This window comes from Bos taurus, chromosome 6, assembly GCF_002263795.3.
Source record: "Bos taurus isolate L1 Dominette 01449 registration number 42190680 breed Hereford chromosome 6, ARS-UCD2.0, whole genome shotgun sequence".
Classification (NCBI taxonomy): domain Eukaryota; kingdom Metazoa; phylum Chordata; class Mammalia; order Artiodactyla; family Bovidae; genus Bos; species Bos taurus.
In genome coordinates this window covers 2100107-2120025 of record NC_037333.1, presented here as the reverse complement: position 1 = coordinate 2120025, position 19919 = coordinate 2100107, and the positions used below count along the sequence as shown (strand labels likewise).

The window sequence follows — 19919 nt, the reverse complement described above, 5'->3', positions numbered from 1 at the left end:
CCTTTTAATTTTGTATAGAGGAGGAAAAAAAATCTGACAATTGTAGTTTGTTTCCTACTGACGTTTAAGAGAGAGAGAAAAAACTTCTGACGGTTGCAGCCTATTTACTCCATTTGGAGATCCTAGCCTTCTGGCATGTTACCCTCTCACTAGCGTCCCTCTTTTCTGAATGGAAAAGAGTTTTTTCTTTTCTTTTCTTGTCCTCCTGTGGGATCTTAGTTCTCTGACCAGGGAACAACCCATGCCCCCTGAGATGGAAGTTCAGACTGTTAACCACTGGACTGCCAGGGAAGTCTCTGAATGGATTAGAATTCAAAATAGCAACAGTAGGAGGCACATGATCATGTAGGCCATTTTTTTAGAGTAAATGAGTTCTTTTTCTTTGTTATAATTTGTATCAAATTTATGAAAAGTAAACATTTTGTTTTATTCCTGTTGAAGTTTAAAAGATGACAGTGATATATTTTGGTCTTGATGGCAGCACTGTTTTCTAGAAAGTCCTAGATACTCTTCTGTGCACAAGCATTATGTATATTACAGAATTCAGACAAGCTTTCCTTTGTGTTTTCAAAACCAGTTTGTTTTATAGGTATCCTTTAGTCACTGCAAAGCAGAAAAAAATTTCTAGTAACATTTTGTGATTTAAAAGAGAAGCATGGTGTCAGTGTTTCTTCTTTAAGAAAGTTAATTTCATATGCATAAAAGTTATCTTTGAAAGGTTCTTAAGGTTCTTTGGGTAGTTTTTCTTTTTGGGGTTTTTTTCAGATTTTTAAAACTTGTTTTGGAAGTTTTCTAACACACATGCACGTTTTCTCTCAAGATTGAAGAATGAAAAGGCATTGCGTCTCAACCTTATTGGTAAGTGGATTTACTTGTTTGAAGTTCTTCCCTTACCTATTTTCTCTTGACTCTGTTAGTGAAATACTATTTTTATCTCTACTAGATAAAAGTGATTTTGCCAGATTAAGTGAATTTTCTCTACCAGACTTGATTAAAATAAAGTCAGTCATTAAACTGTTAGAACAGTGTTAATATCTAGGTCAGTTTTCTAGAAGTTTTTAGTATCTACCTTTATCCATCCCTCTTTCTCTCCAGTTTAATTCTAGCTTCCTGACCATTAGAATTATGAAGGGTTTTGGGAACAGCAATTCATGCTTAATGATGTGAATATATCCTCAGTCTGTATCTCAGTGTCACAGTCTTTTTATGTGTGTGTGTGGGTGTGTGATCAGATTTATTATTGGTAAGGTTATCTGATAAGTCTGAGATTTCGTGAGTGGCTACTAGGCTTTGTAACTAAAATGAAAGATATTCAAACCATTAACTCTACTGCCTTATCAGGCAGCAGAATAGTATTTGTAAATGGTTTATCAGTAATCCTGGATAGGGCCATTTCTTGATTTGTAATACTGAGAAATCTTACTGAAAGTGGCACCCCTGTGGTCTGATTGACTCATAAGCATGAAGTCTGCTAGCTTTTTGATAATAGATGTCAGTCATTCTTTGTCATATACAGCAGATCTTGTATGCTTAGTGTATTTATTGACTTTGAGGCCCTGAACAGGTTACTTAACCTTTCTCTTCTAAATGGAGATAATAATAACCCTCATAGGATTGTAAAAGTCAAGACCTGTGCCTATACGTAGCGCCCACTGCTTAATGAAAGTTTAGCACACACCGTCCTCTTCATTAATCTAATCAAACTCTCTTTTTTTTATTTCAGACAAGTTCTATCCTTTGCTTTATAAATACTTGGAACTTCATGTTCTTTTAAAGTATTCTTTATTTTAAAAAATGTTTTTTATCCTTACTGGATAAGAAATATATACAGAAAAGCATCCTTCCTACCTTTGTCACTTCCCCAAATTAAAATGTGACAGTTCAGTTTCTGACAGGCTGGTTTAGTTAGCTTTGAGCCCACACAAAACTTTAACTTTGAAATAAATGTTGATACTGTTTTAAACACATTGATGTTGAAAATTATAATGAATACCTCTGCTTAAATAATGACTTATGTTTTAAACTGTTTTGGTACTTGTTGTTATAGGTGAAAAACTGCAGTGGTTTCAAAATCATCTTGATCCCAAAAAAGTAGGATATTCAAAAAGAGATGCTTGTGAATTAATTGAAAGGTAAACACTGGGCATGTTAATGAGCAAAGGGTCAGTAAGAGGAATTCCCCAACTTGGTTCTGCAGATTCAGAGTTCTGTTCTGGATTTATAGACAAGCAGATAGACTTTGTTATAAAGACTTTGGGTTGGTATACTAGCTTAGTCATTTTAGAAGGCTCATCACCTTTCTGAGCCTCAGAATGGCAGGTAACCCAGTTTCTTGACTTCCTTGAGAAATGACACCAAAACTCACATCTGCAGATGGAGGTTAGCAGATGGAGGTGAGGTAGTTTGAAGAGCGTCTAGGCAGAGAGAACAAGGTCTGAAAGGCCTGGGGATGGGAGCAGCCTATTTAGTGATCTGCCAGACATTTAATATCACTGAGATAATAGGTTCCGGGAGGGAATTGTGACAGTTTGAATAAACAACCAACACATAAAGGATCTCAAATATCAGTGTAAGAGTTTGGACTTTACCCAAGGACAGTGGGAGTCACAGGAGACTTTGAATAGCAAGTAGCTGCAATGCTCACATTTAAACTTTTGAGAGTGAGGAAAATGGATGAGGGGGCAGACTGTTAAGAGGCTGATGAAGCCGTCCAGGCAAGAGGTGGTGGCGGGAGCAATGTGGTAAAGAGAAATGGAAATGTCTAGAGAGTTTAAGGAGGTAAAAGTCTCAATCTTCAGTGAAAATTTAAATGTGGCATAAAGGGGAGAGAGAGGAGTCAGGGTGACCCAGTCTTCATCTGTGTGAATGGGGTGGGGGCCAGGGCAGAGGTGGAGCGGGTTCGGAAGGGACCAGGGGCAGGGTGGAGGGTGCGTTAAGGCGTCACCTGTCAGCCAGATGGAGACGCCCAGGATGTGTCGGAGCGTGAGGACCTGGAGTTGACACTGTAATGGCAGGCTTTCATTTGTTCACAGAAGATTTGAGAGTGGTTGAGTTACCAAGAGAAGGTCTGAGAACTTGAAGGAATCCAGAGGAATGTGAAAACTTGAGAAGGACAGGCAGTGGCTGGGGATTATGTTTTAAATGAAGTAATATAAGCCAAACAGATTTTGTAAGTCAGACCATGTTGTTTTTCAGGTATTTGAATCGATTCAGCAGCGAGCTGGAGCAGATTGAGTTGCGGAACAGCTTCAAGGACAGGCAGGGCCGGAGGCACTGCTCTCGGGAGGCGGCCATCAGGCAGACCCTGGAGCGGGAGCAGCGGCAGTACCAGGCCCACGGCCTCGGTGCGTTCCGTGCGGCTTCCTGCTGTCTTGTCTCTGTAACTTACCCTGTTTATTTAGTTCACTTTGATTTTCCTTTTCTTTCTTTTTGAATGTTTGGAATTTTTTAATTCATTCTTTTTTTCTCCTACTTTCTGAAAACTGTCAATTCTGACAGTGACATTTTTCTACTATGATAGTAATGTTTTCCTCTCCCTTCAGGCACGTGCTTAACCTGCTTTGGTCTAGGGTTATTACTTGCCTGTCTCCAGTCACATCAGGTTTCTTTAGAGTAGGTACTGTGTCCTCTTGCCTCTGTAATTTTTGTAGTAAAGAGCTATACTTGTTGCAGCCATTCTTGAGAAATTACAGAAATCAAATTTTCTTTCTTAGCACTGTAGCATTTCTTATAGTTGGTGAACACAAGTGTGTTGTTCGTTTAGCACCATTGTCTGAAGAAAAGTGCTTAGGAGGAGAGGAGAGGGCACTTGCAAGGGCTTGCAAAGCCCGCCAGCAGAGAACGACCCAAAGGCTGCACATGGCCTACAAGTAGTGTTTGATTGGCATATGAATTGTCAGTATAACAAGATCTGCTGATTTCACATGAAAAATGTAGATTTCTGGATGCCCATTAAACATATGGTCTGACAGCATTGTTTGCTAGAGCAGAACAGCAGCCATCGCTTTTAGACTCAGCATTCTGTGGTTCCAGACCTCCCTTCGTTCACGTTCCCTGCCTAGTCCCTGTAGGCACTCATGTGTGGATTTGCCTGGAGAGTACAGTAAATGAAATGTTTAATAGGAAAATTAGTTTTTTTTAGCTTTAATAATAACAGTAGGAGCCTGAAGGCATTATCCTGCGACTCCTTCTGTGTAAGTCCCAGCCCTGGCAATAGCGGTACTTGGTCCAGGAAAGCCTGGGCGGCCCCGCAAAGGCAATTCTCCCCTCAGGCCAAACCTCCCTGGTGGTTTCTCACTATGACTGCAGGGTGCACTTCAGCAACACACAGCAGGGAGTGTTGAAAAACACAAAATTTAGTGCTTGCAGGTCCTGGAGGGTACAGGACATGCCTGAGGGGCTCACAGTGAGGGCTCCAGTAGAGAAAGAGGAGGAAAGCAGGGACCGGGGGTCCTGCCATTGTAAGTGTCTTAGGTTGAATGCCCCGGGCTTCAGGGGCTCCCTCTTCATGAAGATGCCAGAAAGGAGAGTGGGTTCGCTCAAGTGACCAGTCCCCTGAGGTGTTCTGACTGGGTGGGGCAGCCTGGTTTCTGACCTAGTTGTTCTCTGCAGCTGTGTCAGAAGCTGGCAGTAGGTTCATTGAGTTGGATGTCTTTGCAGTCAGAAGGTTAACTTCAGGCACTTATACCTTCAGTAACACTAGGAACCCTGAGTAGATAAGAAATGTTTTTTTACTGGAAAAACAACAACAGAATAGCTCTAAAACAGGTTAGATCTCTACTTAGACCCTTGCAGCTTACTAAATGACAGCACAAGTTACTTCCTACCTACTCCCCAGCCTTGTTACTTTGCATTTAAAAATAGAGATGGATTGCACACCTCCCCTTCCCAGGTTGTTTAAAAGCCAAACAAGACTGCATGTAACGTGTAGGGATTGAGGGAGAGCTTCAGCCAGTCCTGTGTCCTTTTCACTTAAATTTGTCTGTGCTTATAGTCTCTGTTTCTTCATCTTCCATTTTCTCTGGAACCCCTTAAGTTAGGCTTTTGTAGCCACCACCCACCCCAGTGTTCTTGCCTGGAGAATCCCAGGGACGTGGGAGCCTGGTGGACTGCCATCTATGGGATCGCACAGAGTTGGACACGACTGACGTGACTTAGCAGCCACCACTCAAAGTCCTCGTTGCTGATGAACAGTTTAAGTTGTTAAGACAGATGGTAGCTCTGCTGGGTACCAACTCTCATAGTCAACTTCTGTGCAGCCTTTGATACAGATGATCCCTTCATTTTTTGGTCACATTTTATATTTGAGGTAGTAGCCCCTGTCCTTCCCCAGTTTTCCTCCCAGTTCACTGGCCATAATGTCAGTTTCCTAAGTTGAATCCTTCTCATAGCCTCATGAACTAAATAATTGGCCCAGATATTTGTCCTTGGGCCTCTTGTCTTTCCAGTTTATACCAGGTCCTGCATTTATCTCATTTAATCCTGTGCTTTTAAATACCATCTAAATGTCATAACTTCCAAATTTATGTTGTCAATCCTAACTTGTCCCTAGAACTCCAGACTTGCATTATCAAACTTGAGTTTCTTAAAATCTCTTCTTGAATGTCTTCTAGACAGCTCCAATTTGGCATATCCCAAAACAAAGTCCAGCTTTTCTCCTAAAACTGGCTACTCTTGTAAGATCCATATTTCATTCAGTGACATCACCACTTGCCCATCATTCTGCAGACATTTCACATCCCACATCCAGCTCATCAGCCAGATACACTTGGAGTCTGATGACTTGCACTGTTGCTCTGCTCTCCTGTAGCTCGAGCCACCCATCTCTCAGCTCTGCCCTTGTCATGCCCTCCCAGGTGGCTCTGTGCTCAGTCTCTTCGACCTGTAGCCGCCAGGTTGAGTAGCAGTAACTGACAGCACATCCCAGGTCAGACATCCTCCTAGGGGTGGAGCCAGTGCTAAATCTCAGACCTGTGCTTCTGGTTGTGCCTCAGCCCAGGGAATGTGGTGACACAAGTCTACAAGAGTCTAGAAACATGGGCAAAATTGTCAGAGATGCTGTCAGTAAGATTCAGTGAAGACCACATACTAACATCTCTCTGTCTTGCCCCTGTTTGGTATACCCATTCCTCACTCACATTCGTATTTTCTGAAGCTGTTGTAAAGGTCAAACGTTTTTATTGTAATTTGTTTCATTTTATACATTCTATTTTAGAATACATTATTTAATAGTGTCTTTTCTTTTTTAATCACCTTCTTAAACTAAGTCCTTTATACTTCTGAAACTTCTTTTCATTGTAGCTTTGTAATCATGCTTTGAAAGTTTATTTTGCTTTGGGCATTCTTCTGTCAGTTATTTCTTTTTCTTCCTGAGATAATAAAGGAAGGAACTATAAATACTGTAATAAGAAGACTTTACCTAATAAATATATTTTCTTTTCCAGAGATTCCAGACATTTTAAATGCAGATAATCTGAAAACGTTTCGGTGAGTTTGTTGCATTTTTTTCTTTGTTAAAGCTGCATGTAAAGTACTTGATAGATAACCTTTCTTCCCTTCTGAGTATTCAGGGATTCTTTTTCACCTCTCTTTCATCAGATAAGTAAGAATTTTCCTAAGTTGCATTTGCTAGAAATGCCTGAAATGATAGTGACCTAGTGCTTTTGTTTTTCAAAATACTTCAAAATTCTTCAATATAGTATTTAAAAGAACATGATGTCACTGTTCCTCTCTGTTATTTAAAAAAAAAAAACAAACAAACAGTCAGCAGCAGACTTGATGGCTCAGAAACCCATTCCCAGACTGTTTGCAGCACTTCCTTCTGGAAAAGTTGGTTGGTGGGAAGGGAATCATGAAGAACCAGGTGACCAGTGATCTCTCTAATAACTCTGTGACCAGAGAGACCAGTGAGTAGGATTTCCAGTTTTTAGTTTTCAAACATAAATTATTTTTCTTTAGAAAATAATTTTTATTAATCACTTTGGCCTTAGGTAGGTCATGTTGTTCAGCCTGAAATTTTAATTGAAATTAGATAAATTAAGTCCATGTTATTTGAAACCCTTAAGCTTATTTTATATTATTATACTTCTGAATTTATAGAAAATATTTAATATTCATAAAACCTCAGCTCATAAAATTTACCAGTCGTATTTAAGAAGTGGTTCACTTTTTTAACTCATGTACGTGTAGTTATAAGTACATGGAGCGTAAGATTTTTTTTAGATGTTAATTTTTTTGCCTGTAATATTAAGTAGTCAGATATATAAGTATTCTCTTTATTCATTAAAACGGTAGATTCTGTCTCCTCCAAAGGAAGCCAAAAATGAGAAGAAATTAGCATAGACTGTTAGTATTTTTATCTAGCTTGAGTTCAGTTCTCAAAACAGTCTTCATTTTGCTCCCAAAGTAGCTGAACATAGGATTGTCACAGAAATGCTGAGGTTGAGAAACTGGAAGTTTTCTGTTATAAGAATTGTTTGGTTGCTGAAACTTAATTGTGACTTACCATTGTGTGTGAAGAGAAAAACCTTTTCTGACTGTGCATTTTGGAGATTTTCCAGTATGGTATATATAGTTCCTGCTTTTGAGATTTCTTGATACTGTATGTCCTGACAGAGGGAAGTGTTGAGGTTAGGGATCATAAAAGAAAGGAACAGCCTCCTTGTAACTTCTACCTAATGTTTTCCTGCATTGTTTTGAAAGTCTTGAATATGTGAAATTCCCTGGGCAGTTAACTGCTATTATAGATTAATGGGGCTTCCCTGGTGGTTCAGATGGTAAAGAATCTGCTTGTAGTGCTGGAGACCTGGGTTCGATCCATGAGTCAGGAAGATCCCCTGGAGAAGGAAATGGCTACCCACTCCAGTATTCTGGGCTAGGAAATCCCATGGACAGAGGAACTTGGCCGGCTACAGTCCATGGGGTCGCAAAGTGTCAGACGTGAGTGAGCAACTATAGCATACTATAGATTAATGAGAAAGTGCAGTAAGTATGGAACATGCAAACCTCAGTTTTGGGGACATTTTTTTTTTTTTCCCTGATGGATTTATATTGTTTCCGTCTAGTACATTGGAGTCTGCTGTAAATTTATAAACTTTTTTTTTGCATAGTTTTGAATATTGACTTCATTCCCCACTTCACCAACTCTCTGCATTCTCTCTTTTGTCTAGGGAATGGGATTTTGATCTGAAGAAATTGCCAAACATTAAAATGAGAAAAGTCTGTGCTAGTGATGCAGTGCCCAAGAAGTGTAAGAAGAAAGCTGTGACAACTATAGATGGAGATTTAGGGGAATTGGAACTGAAAGATGAGTCCAGTGACACAGATGAGGAAATGACTGCGGTGGCTTAAGTGTCTTTGCTTGAGTTGAAAATAAATAATTTGATAACTTGAAGTTATACTTGAATTGATTATGGTAAATAGTTGTCTCAACACATGAATTTCCTGTTTTATCTTACTCTTATATTTTCAGTTTCAAAAACAGTGTGGCAATTTTTCTTAAAAATGAATGTTGCTTTTCATTTACTTTAAGTTATTAGCATAGATAGAAGTACTCTGCAGAATCCATTTAATTTGAATTTCTAGGTCTGGGAGACCAATATGAATGAGGACCCAAATGTTACAATTTTTTTTTATAACATGTTTACTTAGAATCACCTAATATCACATTTTGGGGCATAGGCAGTAGCTATTTTGCTAGAAGGTTAATGTGGGTACTTCTTGAGTAAGCAGTGATGACAGCAAAACTGCCTTTTAGCAGTGTTTTTCACTGTTCTTCCTCTTACACATCAAACCTGTTTTCTTTCCTTATAAAATAGGGAAAATGTGATACAGAATTTATATACACTTATGGATTGTACATTGCTGTTATTTATTATCTTTGACCCAGAGTTAGGTAAATGGTTAAAGAAGAGCCACCAACTTGTTATGTGGATCTCCTGTTATCTAGATAAAGGGGATAAATGATTTCAGGTTGGCTAATTTTGTTTGTATATTATTTTTTACTTTCTCATTGTGAAAAGTATTAGGTTTTATTTGTGGAAACAGAACTAAAGATTAGAGAACTAGTTATTTCAGTTGTCTTATTTCTTCTTCTGAGAGAGGTTAAATTGAGATGTAACTCAGTGTTTCCAGCATCATGGAAAACATGACTGTGGTAGAATGTTCTTAACAGAACTTGTTAAATGCAAGTTTCTTCTGGCCTGTTTTCTGAAGAGTGCAGTGAAAGTGCATTTTCAAGGGAAAAAAATTCTGTATGAGGTAACCAGGTATCAACTGTCTTGTTAACAGCTTTTTTACTTCAGAAGGTTAAAAATAAAACTTATAATTTTACATAAGGTTCTTATTATTTAATGTTTGGTGATTTAACTAATGCTGACTTGCTTTGGCTTTAAGTAATCCATGCAGAAGTATGGTTTTATGGTTATATAGTAAGCTCTTATGGAGAAGGCAATGGCACCTCACTCCAGTACTCTTGCCTGGGAAATCCCATGGATGGAGGAGCCTGGTGGGCTGCAGTCCATGCAGTCGCTAAAAGTCGGACATGACTGAGCAACTTCACTTTGACTTTTTACTTTCACGCATTGTAGAAGGAAATGGCAACCCACTCCAGTGTTCTTGCCTGGAGAATCCCAGGGACGGGGGAGCCTGGTGGGCTGCTGTCTATGGGGTCACATAGAGTCAGACACAACTGAAGCGACTTAGCAGCAGCAGCAGTAAGTTCTTATCTCTTTGGTCATTGGAAAATTTCCTTCTTGGGGGAAGGGAGTTCATTTTTTGTTTCAAAACGACTACAAAAACTGAGTCATAAATTACAGTAAAGAGAATAAAAACTACTTTATCCAGTCTGGTATTTAAAAAGCATTACTGTTGATGCTTATAAAGAAATACTGTCTTATTTCACAAGAATAACTTGTGAAAATGGCAGAACATTCTCCTCCAACATTTATTTCTAGTTTTCCTATGCTATCAAAGCAGAAAATATAACAGGCTGTACTGCTTGGAACCAGAACAGATAAGTGCTTGTTGAGTGAATTTATGACCATAATTGTTATGTCACTCCTGGCTAGACCTTAGTAACCTAAGAGATCATGTGTCCTTAGAGTAATGCTCCTAAATGGTCCCCTGAACCATTGTCTGTGGAACATGTTCTTTCTTTCTTCAGTGATGCTTGTCCCGTCCCCTTTTCTGTCAGTGTTAAACCTTTGAGAGAAAGCTTCTCTAGTCCACGGACATGGAACCGAGGAAAAGTAACACTTTGTTGGCACTTCTTCGTAAACTTGGGGTGGACAGATAATAAATGGCAGATAGTAAATATTTTAGATATTGCAGGCCAAATGTAGTGTCTGTTGCATATACTTATGTATGTATGTCATGGCTGTACCCAGATAGGCCACAGGCTAGGTTTGGCCTGCTTGCCAGAGTTGGCCAATCCCTGGTCTAAATCAGCAAGCTGAACTGCACGGACTTGGGCTTATGATACATTTCTAAACTCAGCTACTAACTGCTGTCTGTAGCTGCTATTCCTAATACATGGCTGCTTCCTTGCCTTGCAGACATTGGTCTCTCTCTGGGACTCTGTTCACCTTAAATAGCGTTTTCTACTCTTGTAGTCCTTATGCTTCAGGACAGAAGATTAAATGGGTGTCCTCTTTGGCATGTTTTTTTGATAGGGTGTGATTTTATTCTTGATCCCAAAATAATTTTAGGTTCACATTAAAATCAAGAGGAAAGTAAGAGATTTCCCATGTACTCCCTAGCCCCACATGCATAGCCTCTGCCTTACCAACATCCACCACCAGATGGTACACGTGTTATAACTAATGAACCTACATTGACATCCAGCATGTTTGGAATGAAATCCACATTCTGCACCATGGCCAGACTAAACAACCACCATGGCTAGAGAGGCCTGAGGTGCTCTGATTGCCGCCGTCCTCTCCACATGCCCTGGGCTGGCCTCGTTTCAGACGCACTGTCTGCCTGTCCTCCCCTAGGGTGGCCAAGCCATGTCCCAGGTGGGGACAGCTTGGTGCTGGCCCCCTGATGACCGTGTGTGTCCTCTGAGGCCAGGCTGGCTCATGGCGTTCCTGAGCCTCAGAAGAGTGCTATGTGGTCTTCTTGAACAGGAGGGCGTGGGGTACTGTGCGGAGCTCCCACAGGGCACTACATGTTTGCCCCCTTATTTTCCACTGTGAGACTCCCTTCTCAGTCCGCTGTGGCTGCAGGCTGTGAAACGGCTTTGCTGCACCATGGTCCTGGCTTCTCGGCAACAGGGTGCCCCCGCCTTATGCAGTGTTACTGCATCATGTGCCCCTTTTCTTCCTGTGCCTTCCCTTTGGGGCAAGACTCCCGAGGAGCTGGCACCTCTGTTCATCTTTCCTTGGGTACTTCTGTAAGGGGTGAACTGTCTTAAACTCTAGCACAGACTTGTTTCCCCCCTGGCTGGATCTTGCTGCCGTGTCTTGTTCAGGACTCTGCTTCCTGCCCTGCCATTTCCCTGGGTTAAGGAGCCTACCCCATCCTTGCTGCCCTTGGTATCTCTGTCACAGCTCCCGGTTTAGGTCACTAGCTAAACACACAGTGACAATGATTTATGATCTAGGTTTGTTTGTTGTAATTTGGGAGGCTGAGAAGACAAATGCACATGTTCAGTTTGGACAGAAGAATGAACGCATCCAATTAGACCCTGAATTCAGGCTTAAAAGTTGGAGCTTCAGGGGGGATGTTTTCTTCACTGATCACTAACCCTCTTAGGTTTGAATTAGAGTCCCTCTTTTAGTTTTTATTACCTCTGGGTAGGAAAATACTGTTACATTCTTTTGTATATCCAAGCCTTATTCATCAGAGAATCTTTTTCTGGATTACATTCTGATTTTTCTTAATTTTTTTTTCTTTAAAACAGTTTGAAAGTCTGTGTAGATTATTTTCATTGGTTTTCTCTTATTAATGCACCTATTTAATCCTTTCTAAAATGCCATATGTTAACCTATGTTGGCCTTAAAATTATGTTCAGACGCTGCTTAAAAACCCAGACCATTGCAGAATCTTAAGAACTCAAGGCTGTTTGAATGTTACAGATACAGATCTGAAGAAATTCAGGTAAGTTAGGCAAAAAATAAATCACAACAAAAGTTTGGGTCACTTATTTAATATACAAAGTCTTTTTTCACAGGGAATTATTTGTTTTCCTTAATTTGTCTTAGTACGCATATTTCACAAAACAGTAAATTGTTAATGCAAGAGAATTAGGAAAAACCAAAAAAAGTACAAATGCTCAGTCCCCAAAATTGCACACAGTTAATGTTTTTCATTTGTTTTAATGCAGTTTCAAATGGGCTTTCTTCAGATGTGGAGGAAACACTGCAGCCCAAAAGAACAGTACTTCCTCTCAACTGTATTGATATGTAAAATAGCACCTTTGGGCTGACATGAAAGGAAATTGGTTTCCGTCTTTCTTAATTAAAATGTAAGTCCTGCACAATGATATGACAACTACAATAATGACAATGTTAAGTTTGAAGAGCTCTACTTTGTTCCAAAATATTAATTGGCATGAAAGGAAAGGTGAACTGTGTCAGGCAAATGAAACACTGCCCCACCTCACCTCCATGACAATTAGAATATGTTAGTGATGCCATTGCTCTAATAGTCTAGTTTTCCAGTCAAAATATATAGATGGTTCAGGGACCTTTTGCAAAACAGATTAACTATGCAGCTGTCTCTCTGGGACTGTAATCCCATGAACAGCAGCTCAGGATGAGATATAATCCTGCAGCATTTAGAAGACTCCTTTACTGTGTACACCTGTCTTCCTTCAGTTTCTCCATTGTTTTATATCCCAAATTGATGGGAACATTTTTGTTTCATTTGTACTTAAGCTTAATTTCCTTTTGGGCTTCACTTTTTAAAAAAAAAAATATGGATTGCATTTCTTTACAACTTAATACTTGAGCTTATACAATAAAAGTGACAGATCTTTAAAAAAAAATTAACAGTATAAATGGCAATGGTAATACCACAGTCATGATTATAAAAAGCCAAGGTTTTAGTAGAACTATCAATTTATTCTTCAATTTAAGTCCTTTGTTTCAATTCCATTTTATTTCTTACATAAGCAGGTAAACATGCTTCAAAAAACTGAAGAGCATTCCAGAGAGCAGTTTTTCTTTTTGAAGGGTATATCCAGTCCACAGAAGTATTTTCACAAAGCCACACCCAGTCACTGAAAGGTCAGAGACCATCGCCACACAGTATGAAAGAACACAGTCAACACTAGGTTTTAAATACACAGTTATTTCAGTTGTTTGAACCTTCAGCAGCCATTATGAGAAAACTCTTTAAGAATTTAAATTCGAGAGTTCAGGGTTTATAAAAGAATAGCAGAATAATGCTGACTTTTATCCTGTTAGAGAGCTCTATATTTTGTCATTTCAAGAAAGTCAAAGCCTATTCAAGTTAATTTTGAGAATGTACATGTGGTTTTAAAACGCCGTGTCCTCTCTTACCATTAATACAGTAATGCTTATCTTTATTTTTCATTCTAGTGTTCAGTGTGCCCCTAAATAAACCAGGCCTCATGTGAGCCAATCATCTTCCACTGTGCTATGAGCCATACACTTACCTATCTTTCTAAAGTTTGGACAGAATTTAAATGATATTTTTGGTGTAAATAATCCTTTCCCTTACAGAGCAGAGGACAGAGAGCTCAACAGTTCTTTGTTTGCTGGTGATGACTTTGTTCCCTCAGGAACTTGTGAAACTGTTGCCGTTGCTAAACCTCAGTAGACATGGATTAGTAAACTGTTTAGGAAAGTTAGCAGAAGAAATGAATCACGTTTAGTCCCTTGGGTGAAGTGCCATGGTTAAGTCACCCAAAGCTTCATTATCCATGAATGTATATGTCTTAAACCTTGAAGATGGAAATTAACAAGTTAATACAAAGTCCAGTTTAAGCTTCATATATTTTTAATTACACCACTATGTTTTTATTTGTGCAGAAGTTTTAGTTTAGTTGCCAGTTTAGTTGCCTCAAGTTTTCTGTTTTTTTCCTGTGCCTTCATTCAACAAGTTTTAAGAAAAATGAGCTTTAAAAAACCTCTTGTTTGCTGCCCGACTGACACTTTGACGTTTTTCTCTTGTATATACAGGAACACACACACACCACATGCACACACAAAGTTGACGCTGTTGACCTTTGCTGTATTTCTAAGAACTGGTACTATTTGGACTCAGTGTCAGCCACTATTAATATAATATCCTTCTCGTCAGTAAAAGGTTATTTCTCTTTCCTTTTTCCTACGGTAACCTGTGAGGAAGAAGCACACTGACAGTTACAAAGTACATCAATGTGATACCCAGATTTGTGCAATGCGAAACCCATGCTTTGGTTCTATGCCATCATGGTTGCCTTTTCACAATAATAACAACAGCTAGCAAAGATAAATCACCTTGTTTCATGTAAGACATCTCTCTTTGACAGACCACTATATTTATAATCATTAATCTAGCTCACTGCAGTATTCACGCTTCAGGTTTACATGAATATGCAAAGAATATAATAATCAACTCATCTGTCAAACCTAAACAACTCAATTTATTACTTATCACAGAATGTTGAATGTTTTTGCTTCCCAGTTGAGCAAGGGAAATACTGTCAGCTCTTTAAAATACAGGTTAAATGCTTGGTCATAACTACTCATCTGTCAAGTTGACACCTTATGTGGATTTAAGAAAGTACATTTGACTTAAATTTTTATTTCCCCTATTATAAGTGCTTCATAGTAGCAAATAAGTTAATTTCAAAACTTTGTCATGGGTAGATTGCTTTATAGTTTTTTTACCCTTTAAAAAATAATAACTTTATCTAACCCTTAGTAAGATACTTCGTTTGATTAGTGCTTTGTAAAGTAACATTTGTGATACTTTGAATAAAAGAATGAGGTGCTGTTTTGAAAGATTCAACTTTTAAAACAGGCTTTGTCTCTAATTTTAGGGCTGCTCTGTCCAATACAGTGGATTTGAATTGAGATTCCCTGTAAGGATGAAATGCATACTGGATTTGGAAGCCTTGGTTCATAAAAGGAGATGTAAATAACTAAACAATTTTTTATAATGATGACATTGAAGTGATAACTTGGGTATATAATGCTAAATAAAACATTATCGAAATTCACCTATGTATTTTTGCTTTTTATAATGGTGCTACTAGAAGATTTTAAATTTACGTATGTAGCCAGCCTTTGTGGCTCACATTACATTTCTGTTGGACAGTGCTGTTTCAGAGGGTCCAAGTGGAGTATACAACGCTTCTGGGTATTTAACAGAGCTAATTAAATCCCAAAATATTTTGAAAATCTACTCTTCATGATTTAAACATAATTTCAAGTATTAATATCTTCAAATGTGTCTTGCATCTATTTTAAAAACATACACCTGTCAAAACAAACTGTACTCCACTACAGCCATAAAAACCTGTTAGCCGTCAAAGTATGAATATCAAAATATGCATCTTCCAAGTTTGTGTCTGATGTGCCTTAGGGATAATGCAGACAATTTCAAGCTTAAACCCAGATACGTTTGTCATTTCCAGATGAGAGAGTTAGCATCATGAGGCCCTAGAAGAAACGCACATTCAACTCAAGTCCTTATTCTGGAACTTGCCCTGCTACTGTGAAGACTCATGGGTCTGTCCACTCAGGCTTTCCGCATTGCCTAAAAGCATCCCTTGCGCCAGTGGTTAATTGTCCCAGAAATCATTTTCCAGCTAACTTCCACATTTCCTCTTTACACTTGAGACTGTTTCATGGGATCCTGGTCATTTGGTGTTTTCTTCTTTCCTTTTGAGCAAAGTAAGAACAAATGGGTCAGAAAGCGGAGAGAAGATAGAGGGTGACTACTCAGGATCGCTTCTGTCGTCTGTAGTGACAGGCTGGACTCTGGGTGGCAGGCCTCCGCTGGCCCCGTCACACGGGTATGAGCTCGGTGGGGCCGGCCTCCGCGGGTTGCCGTGCGGTGGGCCCTGTCTGCAACGCGGGCACCGCCCCAGCGTCCTTGGTGTCCATGCTCACGGTGCAAGAGCGGTTCTTCTCCGCCCTCTTGGCTGTGTCCGGGCAGTTCTGCACGAAGATCACGCGGTTGTAGGCCTTCAGCCTGCGCCACAGCTGCACGTAGACCTTGCACTGTACATACATGAAGACCAGACCTCCTGTGAAGCCGATGGCCACCACAACCAGCTTTGTCCAAAATGGCCATTCGAGGACACCTTTCAAAGAAAAGAGAATGTTATCACTGAGTCATTATTGATAGATTTGATTATTTTTCCCCCTATGGTTCCTTCAAAGGACCATGCTGTTGTTTAGTTGCTAAGTTGTGTCCGAATCTTTTTGTGACCCCATGGACTATATAGTCCACCAGGCTCTCCTATGCATGGGATTTCCCAGGCAGTACTAGAGTTGGCAGCCATTTCCTTCTCCAGGGGATCTTCCCAACCCAGGGATCGAACCCATGTCTCCTACATTGCAGGTGGATTCTTTACCACTGAGCCACCGGGAAGCCCTTAAAGGATTATGCCCACTTGTTAACATAAATCAGAAATATATTGTTAACAACTAGTAATAATAACAAAAACTACTTAATTGCTTTAAGTATTCTCAAAGTATTGCTAAAATTGCACATGACTTCTCTCACCTACCACTAATGTCTCATTCCTCTTACCATCAAGAACCTACTGTGATCATCAGATACTACACTGGATTTTGATACTTGACTTCAGCACTTATTGTTTACAGTGAAATCTTTAAGGAAGGATAGTGTACATACTGAGTGAAAGAATCAGACTTAATGCTCTTAAGGTAACAGAAGCTGTGTGTGGGATTGTACCTACAGGCCCCCGCCCCCACCTGCATTACCTTTAAAATTAAAAAAAAAAAAAGCGAGAGACACAGAAGCTGCTACATCTCACCAGAAAGAAGAAATTCCTGGGTACAGACATGCATAAGATTTAGGGTTTCAGTCATTTGTTTTATACATCTTATATTTTGTAACTGAGAACCATCTCTTTCTTAGGCATCAATGTTTTATCTTAATTTCCATCATCATAACTAGAAATGAACTTTCTTTCACAAAGAGTTTGCTGTAACAGTATTTAGGCCATGCATGATTATAAGTGTGTAATAAATGATGGTCAGGAGACCACATCTTGCCAACATTAGAATGGTGTGGAGGATATATCTGCCTTCAGTCGTGTGAGAGGCTGTCAAATAGAAGGGTGGTTGGAAACCACAGTCTAGGGGATCAGACTTCATTTACCTGTAACAGTGAGTAGAGTTACAGGAAGCATCCTGCATATAATAATTACATATACTTTCAAAACGGACACTGTGCCTTGTTTGCCTCACACTGACGGGTTTGCCTTGTTCTTCACTCATGTCTGTGCCAGGAGAACAGACTTGAGTCAGTGAATCTGGGCACCAGCATCTCCCGGCTGGGCAGGGGAGGGTGTAATTGTGTTCCCTGGGCCACTGGGCAGTGTCTAGAGAGGATTGTTCCACCTGGTAACACTTGAGCAGGTGAAAGGTTGTTGAATCATGCGAATACACCGGGATTCTTGGCCCCCGGAGGAGAAGAATTCAATCTGGGGCCAGAGACGAGGCTTGATCGCTCAGAGCTTTTGTGTAATAAAGTTTTATTAAAGTATAAAGGAGATAGAGAAAGCTTCTGACATAGGCATCAGAAGGGGGCAGAAAGAGTACCCGCTTGCTAGTGTTAACAATGAAGTTATATAATCCAAAGAATATCTGGAGGTTGTAAAGACCTCATCAGACCTACTCCCATAATTTACATTTTAAGATAACAATGTCCTCAGGCAAGATACGTCCTTGTAAAGACCAGGTCTACTCCCATAATTAACATTTTAAGATAACAGAAGGTTGAATCCAAAGACTGTCCTTAGGCAGGATACATTATTGTTATATAATCCTAAGGAATGTGGAGAAAGAAAAAAAGTTTGTCCTTTCTTCCTCGTTGAGAATTCCAGACCGCTCTCTCCTTGGGGACCCCTAGACTCCTTATCAACCTGCCTAGGAAACGACTCTCTCACAGGTGCTGCTGACTTAGTAAGTCGAGGTCTGTAATGCTGCTCTGTCAACAGCCTGCAATGTGTAGCACAGCAAGTAGTTTACCTAGTCCCAAATGTCAGTGCTGCTGAGGCTGAGAAGCCCTGTTGCAGAAGATGATCACTTACACTTCTTTATTTGGAAATTTGCAGGGAAGATTCAGTATACAAATTAAACATCTTGGAGTTCTTTAAATTTAGAAGGATTTTTGCTCTCAGCTGTTCCATTGAGCAGTAGTCTCCTCGTTTAGAAAAATGTTAACCACAGGCAAGCTGTAGATTAAATGTGCTTTGTCTCATTTTTAGGGAAATCCCCATGCATGACATCTCACTTTCCCTCTGATTTCTATTCACACTGAAAGTTAAAACTGCTTGGATATTTTCCCCTCTGAGCCTCTGCCCATGATATTTCTTTTCTCAGGATTTTGCTTCTCCATTTCTGTGTGTCTACCTATCCCACAAACCTGAATGGGAAATCATTTCCACCCGGAAATAGATGTGCTCACTCTTTCACGTTATTTCTTACACGTGTGGCCTGAGTCACTGACGTGAGTTATTCTCTGTGATGCCATTATCTTGACACATGCAAGATCTGCGTCTTCTTGGTCTGTGTTTTTCACACTGCCTTGCTCAGTAGACATTTCAAGGATGAATGAACATTCTAATGATCAAAGTTCTGACTTTGACAGCTGTGCCTCAATCTTTCCAATATAACCAAAAGTGACAGCCTTTCTTCCCTTGCAAGTGAAGCGGCACTATTGATGGACAGGCTGAAGAAGACTCCATTCTTGCCCCACCTCTCCTCCCAGACCCAGTGGCCAGAGTCCATGACGTGCCTGAGAGTCAGGGTCAGGAGTAACCAGCTGCCAGACCTTGGAGACCCTGACTCCGGTACTTTTCCTTCACAAGGTATCTCTGAATCTATTTCCTCTACTCAGGTCATTCTTCCTTTTTACTTTCCTGGGGAGTCAAAGCTCCCATAATTTCTCTAGACAAACTTTAGAGTACAGAGTATCCCCCACCCCAGAGCCAAAGCCATTTGAGTGCAAACCCATTGTCCAGATGGCCACCTTCTTTCAGAGACAGCTGATTTTTCTCTTTGCCTTTTACTAAGTGGGCAGGATTTTTGTTTCCTTTAAAAACTATTGATATTATTGAGCAATTATAGGATTTTATCTTTAAAAACTCATGATAAGGATATCTTAAGAGAAGATGCCAAAATGGGGCTAAATGGATTTTTTGATGTTGTTTTCATTGGTGAGATGCATTTGCTTCTTTTTGTTGAGAGGCAGCACACTGTCTTCCCATTCAGTTGTGTTGGGCTAGTCAGTTCTATGCTGTTTTCTGTGAAGAGGAAAGAATGTACACAGTAAGGAAGGGTGGAGGTGAAGAAGGGAAGCTCAGAGTGGACCCCTTGTGTAACCCAAAGAATTCTTTGAAGCTGGAGCATGTACTCAAAATTGTCAAGAGCACAAAGTTGACCCTACTTGCCAGTCCAGAAGAGGAATCTGGAAAATCCAGCTTCAAACAATTCAACCATCTCTTCTTTACTCTGAAGTTCAAGGATTTATGATTTATCTCTACTTCCGCCTTTGTGCTTGAGATCTTTCTTCAGGAGTTCCTGGAGACTTAGGAATCAACTCTCTGCCCATCTTGACCTCTTAAGTATTGATAGGAGATGATGCCTGGAAATTCTTGAGCAAGAATTGGAGGAGCAGATATTCTGTGAACCATCATTTTCTAAGGAAATGGGAATCTTGCCCTTCAGATACCTTCAATCAGTTCATTTGCTTTCCATATCATCATG

At 39.9% G+C, this 19919-nt stretch overlaps 2 protein-coding genes across 4 annotated transcripts in view; one reads left to right on the top strand and one right to left on the bottom strand.

The window, feature by feature from the left end:
* The window catches only part of TMA16 (translation machinery associated 16 homolog), a 29841-nt gene extending 21449 nt beyond the window's left edge, over positions 1–8392 (top strand). Inside the window, 5 exon segments of the mRNA NM_001035034.2 lie at positions 821–858; positions 2048–2132; positions 3196–3344; positions 6444–6486; positions 8169–8392. Coding sequence (NP_001030206.1) covers positions 821–858; positions 2048–2132; positions 3196–3344; positions 6444–6486; positions 8169–8349 — 496 coding nt within the window. The 3' untranslated portion in view covers positions 8350–8392.
* A 3736-nt stretch (positions 8393–12128) lies between these two features.
* The window catches only part of MARCHF1 (membrane associated ring-CH-type finger 1), a 137743-nt gene continuing 129952 nt past the window's right edge, over positions 12129–19919 (bottom strand). The window contains exon 4 of one of the 3 annotated variants that reach the window (XM_059887662.1): positions 12129–16261. In XM_059887662.1, coding sequence (XP_059743645.1) covers positions 15963–16261 — 299 coding nt within the window. In that variant the 3' untranslated portion in view covers positions 12129–15962. Of the gene's footprint in view, positions 16262–17662; positions 19457–19919 lie in introns of those variants that run through there. The other 2 variants (NM_001193149.1, XM_059887663.1) reach the window with 2 other exon arrangements.